Source organism: Phoenix dactylifera, chromosome 1, assembly GCF_009389715.1.
Source record: "Phoenix dactylifera cultivar Barhee BC4 chromosome 1, palm_55x_up_171113_PBpolish2nd_filt_p, whole genome shotgun sequence".
In the NCBI taxonomy this organism is placed as follows: Eukaryota; Viridiplantae; Streptophyta; class Magnoliopsida; order Arecales; family Arecaceae; genus Phoenix; species Phoenix dactylifera.
In genome coordinates, this window is record NC_052392.1 from 32,140,086 (window position 1) to 32,151,737 (window position 11,652).

The window sequence follows — 11,652 nt, forward strand, 5'->3', positions numbered from 1 at the left end:
AAGTGGTTCCATTAAAATCAAATACCGACTTAGGCTGCATCTAAATATTTTCTTCCAAAACATGATTACCGGGATGCAGAAGCAGGGTCCTAGTATTAAGCCTCTCGAGACTTACAGGTCATATTTAAAGGTGGAGGTTGAATGTTTGAAGAAGTGGATTGATGGATATAGGCAGCAGTATTAGTTATATGGTATGACATTGATGTGTGATGGATGGTTTAAGCCAACTAGGATCATCATCAACTTGCTACTGACAAGCTGACTTTCTTTCAGACCTTAATTTGATGGATCAAAAACGGGATCCATATTCCCAACTATATGCTGAGTCTGATGAAGATGGTAATTGAGGATGTTCCAAATGGTGACAAACATCGGCGGAACCAAAATCGAGCACCGTACCGGTTGCCCGGCAGAACAAGTCGGTATGGGTCTGCGTCGTGTTGTGTCACACCCGTACCGACACAATAGAAGAGATTGGGGAGAGGGAGAATGAGAGGAAAAGAGAGAGAGAGAGAGAGAGAAGGGGGAGAGAGATGGAGGCACGGTGGAGGCTGGCAAATAGGAAGAAGGCAGAGCCCACGACTGGATCCCTGTTTCATTCGAAACAGGGTTTCGGCCGCTCAATAATTTTGTGATATTTAAGTGAAATCGGCAAACGATTTGCTAACTTTACTTAAAAATTTCAATTTTTTTTAGCGACCGGAATCCTGTTTCGAACGAAACAAGGATCCGGTCGCAGCCTCCGCTTCCTTCCCCATCTGGCGGCCTCCGCCGGCCTCCCTCCCTCTCTCCCCCGCTCACTCTCTTTTTTCTTCTCTTTCCTTCTCCTTTTTTTCCTCCAGCAATGAGTCTCGGTTTTCTTGCCGGAACCGTCCTTGTCCACCGCTGGTACAGATCGAAACGCCCCGAACCGGGCAGTTCGGGACTGTCCCGCAAACATTGGTGACAGATAATGCTCCCTAGTACAAGTGAGCAAGTGAGGATCTCATGGAGGACATGCGACATATTTACTGGACACCATATGCTGCCTATTGTATTGATTTGATGATGAAAGCTATTGTGGACCTATGACAAGGGAAGATAGCTATTGAATTGGGGCAGGCGAAAGTATATATAAAATCACACATGGGTCCTTGCACTGATGAGGCAGCATTTGGGTAGGGCGCTATTGAGGTCAAGTGTGATTCAATTTGCCACACATAGCTTCAAGGAGCCTCCTTGATAATAAAGCCAGCCTCAAAACTATTTTTACATGCAACAAGTGGATGGCAAGTATAGCGAGTCAACTGAAAGCATGATAATCAAGAGGATTGTTTTGAATAATGCATTCTGGGAGGAATGCATTCTTTTTAACCAAAAATATGGGATGCCAAGCGGCAAATTACGGATGCAGTGGGTCAGAAGGCATCTCCTAACCTTCAAATCATTAAGGATAGATGGGACCTACAAATGGGCAAGGGGTTGCACCTAGCATGTATAACAACCAAGTGGTTCCTTTTAGTGAAGTATTTACTCGAGCGATATTTCTTTTGTCTTCATGATTGTAAACTTGGTGCTTTATGATACAGTGCCTATTACTTAATTTCATTGTAGGGTACCAAGAAGTCATAAGCCTAAATGAGGAGTTGCTATGAGTGTTTAGGGCAATGGTGCAGCAGTTGTCCCCTGATCAGGGCTACACTGCAGTAGCAACTAGTAAGATAACATTTTACATTTAACTGAATTGGCACCAAGTCCTATTTATCTGATCAGGGGAAATATTCTGCAAGAAACATGGAAATTTCAAGGAAAATGGAGCTCAATAATCAATAAGCAGGATTTCTTCAGATACTCTTAGGAAAATATCACAATAGAAAATCATAAAGTTTTATTTTCCCTGAGACTTATGTCACCTTGAATTATTTAGTTGTAGGGGAGTGGTGAGGTGTAATGGAGTGCCAATGCACCTAATCTGAGGAAGATTGCCATCTAAGTTCTCTTACAACCCATCTCATCCATCGGGTGAAAGCGGAACTGGTCTAACTTTGCTCTAATCCATAGCCAGGTGAGAAACTGGATGATGAGTAAGCAGATGCATGACTTGGTGTTCGCACTCTACACTATGAGATTGAGACAGAAGTATTTGAATCAGAACACGGAAAGGAAACAGGAAAACTCATTAAGCAAATGACTTAGTTCATGATGAGGAAGATCTTGTCCTTGAATGGGTGGCAAATCAGCAGCCTTAATAGATAGGTGCTAAATGAACTTGGGGATCCTCCATAATTGGACAGAACTATCACAAAAGAGTTATAAGGTACGCGGTACCGACTGTACTGACGTACCGGTGGGCATCGGTACCGGTACGGTGCCGAACCAAACCGAGCCGAACTGGTACTGTACCGATGGGGCTAAAAACAAAAAAAAAAATTGGAGCCGGTATGGACTGGTCGGTTCGGGCCGGTACCTGTTCGGTACGGGCCGGTACCGAGTCGGTTTGGATCGATACGGGCCGGCACGCGTCGGTACCGGTCGGTACGGGCCGGCACGCGTCGGTACCGGTCGGTACGGGCCGGTACGGTTCGATACCGAAATATGTAGCTGTACCGTACTGGTAGGGTCCGGTACCGGTATGTACCGGCCGGTACCGGCCCGTACCGACCGGTACGGCAGACCATGAAGTTGTGGGTGTGCAATGTAGATAGATCGGCAGGTAAGCATATCTCACCCACTATGAGTGAGACCCAACAAGAGACCTAATAATAGACTCGGCAGGAGTCGAAGAATTTTGAGTAGTGATTGGATCACCAGATGTTTGGGTCATGGTGTGGTGGATAGGCCTTCAAGGCTAGTCAATGCAGTATGAAGGGCAAGTCTAAGGAGAAAGTAGTAATTGATCCAATTGAGGCAACCGGCAACACATAAGTGCAAGAAGATGACAATAAGTCTCCGAAGCCATGATAGCAAAGATGATGATGGCACTAATATCTCACCATGCCTAAATCATTTGGCACTGCAGCAAAGGTGATAATGACAGGTTAAGAGATGGTTCTAGAGGCTAGAGTGGGAAGGTGGGCAATCTAGAGGTGGTGGTGGTGGCTATTCTCGAAGGCTCATTTTATTCACTGGTGAAAGTTTATGCATGCCATGTGAGATACGAATCATGAGGCCAAGACTCAAACTAGATTTGGAAGAGAGACATTGTCCTACAGGAGGAAAGGATCTAGGAGTGCTATAGCTGAGGACACATAGGATCAGGGTGACAGTGATAGGTATGTATAGAGGTTGGAGAGAGTTGCAAGAAGCTATCTTGAGGAGTGGGAACATTATACGCACACGCTACGCATTAGAAATTGAGATGATGGAAAAGATTTAACAAGAGACAAGGAGATGAGTAGTACTAGGAGACTTGGAAGCTACCAAGCTATCGCACAGTTAGGTGGGAGCAAGGTTCGCCGTACCGGTACCGAACCCCGTACCGGTGCCGCACTAGTATAGGTGTACCGAGTGTCGGTACGGTACGGTACGCTCGGTACCGACCGTACCGATATTGGTGTACCGATACCGGTATCCATCGGTACTGGTACGGTACGCTCGGTACCGACCAGTACAGCGAACTTTGGGTGGGAGTCAATATTAGTGACAATACTTCGAGTGCATTGGAGAGCTAAATGTACAAAAGATCTCAACATATGTCAGAGGTGGATCTCCTAATGCATCAAATTGTTAGAGTGGACATTATACTCCATCCAAGCATGATCCATTTGTTTTCCACCACTCATCATATCCTATAAGATCCAGCTCTGCACATTATCTATCCTATGGATAAGACTATAGCTAGGGATCGAAGTACATTGTTGCTTTATACTACCTGAGCAGGATGGTCGGGCTCCATGAGTACCAGATGTACATATATCTATACGATCAAGAGCCACAGGCTAGTCATTATCTAACATCTTATGACCAGTAGGGATGGAGACAACTGTCCAAGCTAGTATGATATTCCAGGTTCGGACTACTAGCAACATGTGGATGTATATGAGAGCCATTGGCTTTCCACATGGGATTAGACTATTAAGCTATTAAAGTGAGTTATTATGATTTTCCTTTTTCAATACTATATTGTATTTGTCATTCTTCACTCATAGATGTTGTTAGTTAATAAATAATAGTGTTTGTATCGACAATGACACTCAATTATCACATCCTTTAAAAAAATACAAAACAAGTTAGCCCAAATATCTTCATCATGCATAAAATTGCAAAAAAGTAAAAAAAGAAAAATAATAAAATTTTATTTTTGGCCATCACGACATGGGATCAGTATGAATGACCCAATACCATATTGGTTCAGCCAGAAACCAGTACCAGGCCCACTACCAGTTTAAAAATATGACAAACAAAGGACTAAGTAATAATCAAGATGACCTCATACAAAAATTGAACAATTGTTAGCTACAAAAGCTGCACTATAATATTCTACAATGCATATACATATATATCCTCAATTATACCTTTTATGCTAATGTTTCTTATTGTTTTCCTAAATATTTCGTTTTTTCAAGCTTATTGCTTCCATACTTGTGCATAAGGGGTTAAATGATACCTAAAAAATTGACAATCAACCTGATTGTTTTACAATAATTAGGTAAGTTTCCAAATAAAATTTTTGATAACCTTGTTGGTTTAAACTTGGATGCTATATAGAGGATCTGATTTCTTATGTGATCGAACTTGGATGTAACTACGTTCAAATCTGGAAACATGATAACCCAAATACACATGCACAAACTATATATGTACACACACATGTTGGTTACATGACTTACATTAATTCCTTTTCTTGATGTTTGGATTTTATGCTTTTTTCTTGTGCATGTGCTGCTTAACTCTTGCCCGCTGCTATTTCAATGCCAAAATCCCTGCTGAAACTTAGATCTTAATTATGTTTCAATCAAACTAAATATAACTATATATATTTAAATCTGTTTTAAAAATAATTGGATTTTTAATTTTTCTAAACCAATCATTCACTCTCCATATCCTGCTCCTTTCCCCCTACATTTTACCAGATATTCACTATATACAGAGGACTATTGTGATAACTGATAACAGTCCTAGTTTTGGAAATTGTTAACCCTTGACTAGTTGGCCTACTAAAACCAGGTACTGGATTGAACTAAAAAAAAAACTTGGATCCAAACTCGAATCTGATTATTAATCGAGTTTGGCTGTGAGTTTTTGATGGATCCAAACTGATTTTTCTTATTGAGTTCAGATACGGATATAACATGGCTCTGAACCGAGTTGGACCCTTTCATAAGCCTACTTGTTCATCCAGACCATTCTGCTTGCTCTCCCAATTTCTACAATTGTTGTCTAGCTAGTAACAGGAATTTAACATCCCTGTCACCTTTATGCAATGATTTTGGGATTGTAATTGCCCTTGTCAGCCAACTGAGAATGATGGCAAACCCTTCACAGAAACCATCAAGGTCGAAAGATGGCATCTTTTTCAGGAAATGACTCTGTAAACTGCTTCCCTTCACCTCACAGGTGATGACAACAAGTGGAGCCATACACACACTAGGCAGATTAATAGATGATGAAATGCGAGTCCTGTAAAGTGATAAAATGAGGGAATTTCTATAGCAGCCTTTGCTTATCTGGATGGATTTTAGCTCCTCTTTTTTTTCCATCCCATTTATGTGTAATGTTTTTGATGGGGGCCGGATCATGGTTGACAAATGGATAACTACTTTTTTTTCACCTACCATGCTCAATATGATGGCTATGATATGCCAAATATTACTTCAGGATGCAGGAATGCTAGAATGTTGCTTTGTTCTATTGAATTTTGACTATTCTATTGCAACATCTATCTGACTAGGATACTCTTAAGTCTAAACTATATCATGAATGGACTGAATTGATGCAGAAGCAAGTAGTTATCTATCTTCATGGCTTTCTGGGTGCAAGTCAGGACTGGGTTCCGATAATGAAGGCTATATCACCTGCTGCACGATGCATTTCTATTGATCTTCCTGGCCACGGGGAATCTCAGGTGCAATGGCATATGGATAAGAGCTCAAAGCAAAAGCTGAACATCTCAGTTGAATCAGTTGCAGATATAATAATGAAGTTAATCTGTGATATTACCTCTGGAGGTGTCATTCTTATCGGATATTCAATGGGTGCTAGGATTGCACTGTATATGACATTGAAATACAATGAAAAGGTATTATGATTGCATGGAAGTCTTTGTTGTAACCTTCTTTTTTATATTGAAAACTAACATAATTGCAATCACAAAGATCAATGGAGCTGTTATAATATCAGGAAGTCCAGGATTAAGGGATGAGGCAGCTAGAAGAATTCGTAGTGCACAAGATGAAGCAAGAGCTCACTTCCTATTAGCACATGGTCTGCAAGATTTTCTGCATATATGGTATGCAGGCAGTCTATGGAAAAGGTGATTACCTGATAATATCATATTGGAATTTTATTAAGCATCTTAAGTATGAATAAGACAAGTAGGATCAAAAATTTTAGTATCTTAATAGTGCAAATCAATAATGTTTTTTTTGTGTTCACTTATTATAATGGACAAGAAATGAAAACACAGAACCATGCACTGATATCCTTATACCCTTGATTGTATCAGTAATCTAGCAAGTGTATAAATCTTCTTATTTACAGCTTGAGAGATCATCCACATTTCAACGAAATAGTCAGAAATCGTGCAAAGCATAGTGACATCCAGGCTCTTGCGAAAGTTCTCTCTGACTTGAGCATTGGAAAGCAAATGTAAGTTTACCATCTCCTGTCACATCTTCTTCCTTAAATTCTATCAACAAACTTGGTTCATTATTCACAATAAATGGACTTTTTTAATTTAATAATATAATATTCCATATATACATGTGGCCATTTTTCCGAACTTACCATCTTCAATGTAGATGACAATTCTTTCCAGCTTATAAATATTTTTAACCTACAATATCAAGCCTGAAGTTGAAAAGTGTGCTTGCAGAAAATACTAAGATAATAGTAGCGAAATGTTAGTCCTTTTATTGCCCAGATGGTCTTTCCTTCTGTTAATGGGAGACTCCTGCAATATATTAATTTAATTTGTAATGTGTATACTTCTTTAAAATTAGTCTCTTCAATGTCGAGCTCATCTTTTGACCAGGTTATAGACTTTTTGTTTTTTCAACCTACAGTTCAAGTCTGAAGTTGAAAAGTGTACTTAGCAAAAATATTACGGACTAGTAACACAAGTTTAGCCCCTTTATTGCCCGAATGGTTATTCCTCTTCTGTTATTTAGTAGAAGAGTTCTGCAGTATATTGATTTCGATTTGTATAGCTAATATTACTAGCATGCCTTTGTTAAAAAAAGCTAAATTAAGTTTTTGTTTAAGAAAACTCCAGAGCAAGCAGCGATATTACTAAGAAATCAAGTTTTATTTAATTTTTCGCTTCTGTATCCACAGCATCAATGGTTTGATCTGCCTTCCTTGCATTTCATAAAATTGTCATGGAATTGCTGGGAACCATGTTACTAAGAAATTTGTAGCATATGGATCTTATTTCTTCTTGTTTCCAAAAAAAAAAAATGAACTCTTTTACTTGAAACTTTCACTTGCCTGGTCAACTTATCTAGAAGGATTGTCTAACATACTGCAAGAGTGATTGTCATTCCAGTGAGTTTCAAAGTCGACCTTTTTATCAAAATATCAATGGAGCCAGGCTACTGTTTGCATCATGAGTTCCAATCTTCCATTCATTTGGAACCAAGGATAGTGATGAACTGATTTCCATAATATCACTGTCATGATAGGTCTTTGTGGGAAGACTTGAAGCACTGCCAGAAGCCTCTTCTCTTCATTGCCGGAGACAAGGATATAAAGTTCAGAGACATTTCTAAGCAAATGTGCAGTGAAATCAGGACATGCTCCGAAGGTAAAGATCACATTCCAAGAGAACAGTTATCCAAAGTGGTTATAGTTCCAGACTGTGGCCATGCTGTTCATTTGGAGAACCCTCTCCCAGTGATCAATGCTGTCAGGAAGTTCATAACAAACTTTGACAAACTATAGTGCACTGGTTCCAGCGAAATTTCTCAACCCCACGATGAGCGGGTGCTTAATTTGTTTTACTTCGACTCTGTATCATCATCTTATCTTTCGCATGCTCTATTGTTAATGTCGTCAAAACTAGCAATATCAACAGTCAAAGCAAGACAATGGTGGCGCTAAACTGACACTGGAAGGGATGGTTCCAATTTTCTATTAGTTTCTGGATTTTGAATAATAAAAGCATCTTGTATAGTTTGTAATACGGTAATATGTGTTATCCTTTCTGAAACGCAATCCTTTCTGTGCGGCAGGCCCCCAGGTTACCAATGGATGTGGTGAAAAGCTAGCAGATTCATTAGGTTGCTATTTTTGAGGGGTTGGGCCATTGTTTGGAGAGTAATGCTAGAGGGCTCTGTTCTGTGCGTAAATAGTTTTCCTGCTATGCATCACGGTGTAGGTGGTGCAACTCATGGATATCTAGTTGCCAAATCCGCAGTTTATGGCCCTGAGGAACTTTAGGCACTCAAGAAGCATCCCTGAGCATTTTTTTTCTTGATTGTCCATCTCTTCATTAGAGCTAGACCAAGGGGAGGTATGTTTCACCTGTGGCGTTATTCTGTCACTAGTAGTACACAGTAAGCCACCTGATATTATCTTCAAAGGATGCTCTATCGGGAGGCAGGTCCAGAGCACCTCGATTTGCACCGAAGTAATTATAGTGGTCTTAAGAAATGTTGAATTCGTGCAATTATGATGGTCAAAGGAAGCATCCAGGTAGATCCTTAAAGGAAGCATTTAATGCTCCAGCAAGCATGGCATGGCAGGTATCAAGTGAAGTGAAGTAATTGGAATGGGTTCGATAAGCTGTCAAGAAATAGAAGGGCATGTATTAAGTTCCTTATTGGTTACGTATTCAGTACATGGTATAGGGTCAATGAATCCAAAGAACAGCTTCAAGGTAGCTCTTTTTTTTTTGGATGAAGATAATACCAATGTATTTAGAGGAGTCCACTAAATAGATCACCAGCGAGGTTCCTCTATCAACTATTTGTGTAAGTCAAGATGCTTGCACTCAATTCTTAGAAAATAATTGAGGAAAGGAATTTGATGCCCCCTGCATCTTCCGTGGATTTTTTTTCTAAAAGAAAGGAATAACAGGAAAAAAAAAAACAAATGTAATCTTTGATGGAGCACCCATGAGGAGCATCCTACGCTGATTATGTGGTTTGTCGGGTTCTTTCCTCTCTTTTTTTCCCAGTTGATTCTTGCTGTTATTGTAAAGGAAGACCAGCTTGTGGTTTGGTTAATTGGGGCTACAGAGCCACTGAAATGCCATTTTTTTATCTTTCTTATTCTAAAGGTACTACCATAAAGCCGAAGCCTGCCTTAGTAGTGCACCAATGCTGGCATTTTGGGATTTTTAAAATCCGAAAATTTGATGTGAGATCATGCATGAGCTTCAGACGGCAGGAAGCTTGGTATAGAGAGAAAGAGAGAGAGAGAGAGAGAGAGAGAGAGTCACCTCTGGGAAATAGAACAGGTAACTGCTCGTCTACATAATCTTGGTAACCATACTATCATCTGGTAACGATACGACAAATTTTTACTTCTAAAAAGAATACACTAGCCGCATGCATGCATGCTACCTTCACCTGAGCAAGGGTGCAGTGCATGCGGGGGTGCAATAAAAAGGAACTGTGACATGAATCCAGAAACCTGCTTGTACTGCAAGGAGCAAACTGGAGTTAACAGCAAACCTACAACAAGAAACCCACACAATACCTCCTCCCCCAACACTAGAGTACAAGTTTGTAGCATGCACCAGCTTCGTGGCTGCCGGCATCTGCATCGGGACGAGAGGAAACCTCCTTCCCCTGCATAGGGGAAACTTTTGTGTTTCTACAATGTCAAGCAAACCAGCTAGCTGCCAGTTCTACGATTGCAAACTATTAACTCATTGTGCCCTGGAACACAAGATCGTATCATCACTGAACTGATTTAGGGTTTCGGGTTCGGCATTTTGGATTATCTAGATAAAAAGACTTGCTGTATACACATCAAATGAGGCTGAAAGTTTTCACACTTTCCAAAGAACTACTGTATAAAGAAGTCCAGCACTCATTTCCAGTGCGAAGTTCGCCCCTCATCCAGAATGTGTTCCCGAGAAGATGAGAAAAACATGTAACAAGCATGGGCGCACATATTCAGAAAGCAAAAGCAATAACAAATTTTAACACCATACCAGTAAGAGGTAATCCAATAAATACATTTCCTATATTGGAGATGCACGTATGACAAAATGCAATAACAAGATGCAAAATTGAAGATATTAACACTATATTGTCGGATTATGCATAAACTGAAGATGGTAATACTACATTGTTGGATAATGTATACAAAAGTTGGGACAAGTCATTGCAGAAGAAGCCTATTCTATACAATAACATATATTCGTAGATCGGAAGTCTAAAATTCGAACTAAATTCATTCAATAAGTATATATGGATTTCCCTTGTGATAAATGATAGTTTCAAAGATATATGGAAAAAGAAAAGAAGAATTTCAACTTTATCAATAACAAACTTCTATTGTGTCCTAATGGCTGAGTACTTTGGGAAATATGTTGAGTTAGTAGTTTAGGTGATTGTTATTATATTTTATGCATGTTCCAACAAAAAATCACTGCAGAAAAGAAAATCATACCGAGTGATGATGGCCATGCCAGATTATGATTTTTCTTTCAGATCCTGCAAATGGAAGAGTGGCATAAAGAGAGTCATAAGGGCATGATGCAGTAAGGAACATGTTGACACTGATGTCCGGTGACAATAGTTAGTACATTCAAGAAAGCATAGATTTAGTTTAATTGAAAAAAAAAAAATAGATGAAAAGCATGTTATGGCTAGGAGCTGTGAGCATGATTGGCATGCTATATAAGAACCCTATGAGGGAATCTCTGGTTGAGGATAAAGGGAATGATGCAGTAAAATATTTGAAGTTCACCGTTATGTAGTCTTCACTTTGATAGGAAGCAATAGTATGAAGCAGAATCAATAGTTAAAGACCATAAAAATTCTAGAAGACATTAATATTTACATCTACTGAGAGGTGCATATAATCTTATCTCCATAACATGAGGTTGACTCGTTGCACAGCCAGAGTTCAATATAGACTTACAAGAAATCTAAAATGTCAAATGATAAGTATGTAAAATTCCTCAAAAATGGCTCAACAAGTGTTGCTGGATCTGAAAAGATATTTAAAGATTGCCAATTCTGAAACCTAAATAGCGGCTAATATCAGCAGTGAAGTTACACTGTTTGCAGAAGTGGGAAAAGAAAAATGAACCAAAAGAAAAAGGATATGTCTTGTTAATGTGACCGGTTAGCTCAAGAATTCCCACTCAGAATGAGTTCATTCACCATCATCATGCTAGCAAATACGAAAGTGATGTGACTATGATGACTATTAACTCAACGACCATCAGCCAAAGCCAAAGTAGGAAGGGGGAGAGGTGCAGGAAGAGAAGCCTCACCAAAGATTTGGTTATACCTTGTAGTGTGAGTCAAAACCATTTTACTCAAAAGTTCAAAA

At 39.6% G+C, this 11,652-nt stretch overlaps 1 protein-coding gene across 11 annotated transcripts in view; it reads left to right on the forward strand.

The window, feature by feature from the left end:
• Positions 1-8,347, forward strand: part of LOC103706601 (protein PHYLLO, chloroplastic) — a 114,680-nt gene extending 106,333 nt beyond the window's left edge. For 10 of the 11 annotated variants that reach the window (XM_026804481.2, XM_026804480.2, XM_039132111.1 and 7 more), the window contains 4 exons: positions 5,918-6,217; positions 6,294-6,451; positions 6,679-6,786; positions 7,821-8,347. In XM_026804481.2, the coding sequence (XP_026660282.2) occupies positions 5,918-6,217; positions 6,294-6,451; positions 6,679-6,786; positions 7,821-8,079 (825 nt within the window). In that variant the 3' untranslated portion in view covers positions 8,080-8,347. Of the gene's footprint in view, positions 1-5,917; positions 6,218-6,293; positions 6,452-6,678; positions 6,787-7,820 lie in introns of those variants that run through there. The other variant, XR_003385634.2, reaches the window with a different exon arrangement.
• Positions 8,348-11,652: the final 3,305 nt, after the last annotated feature.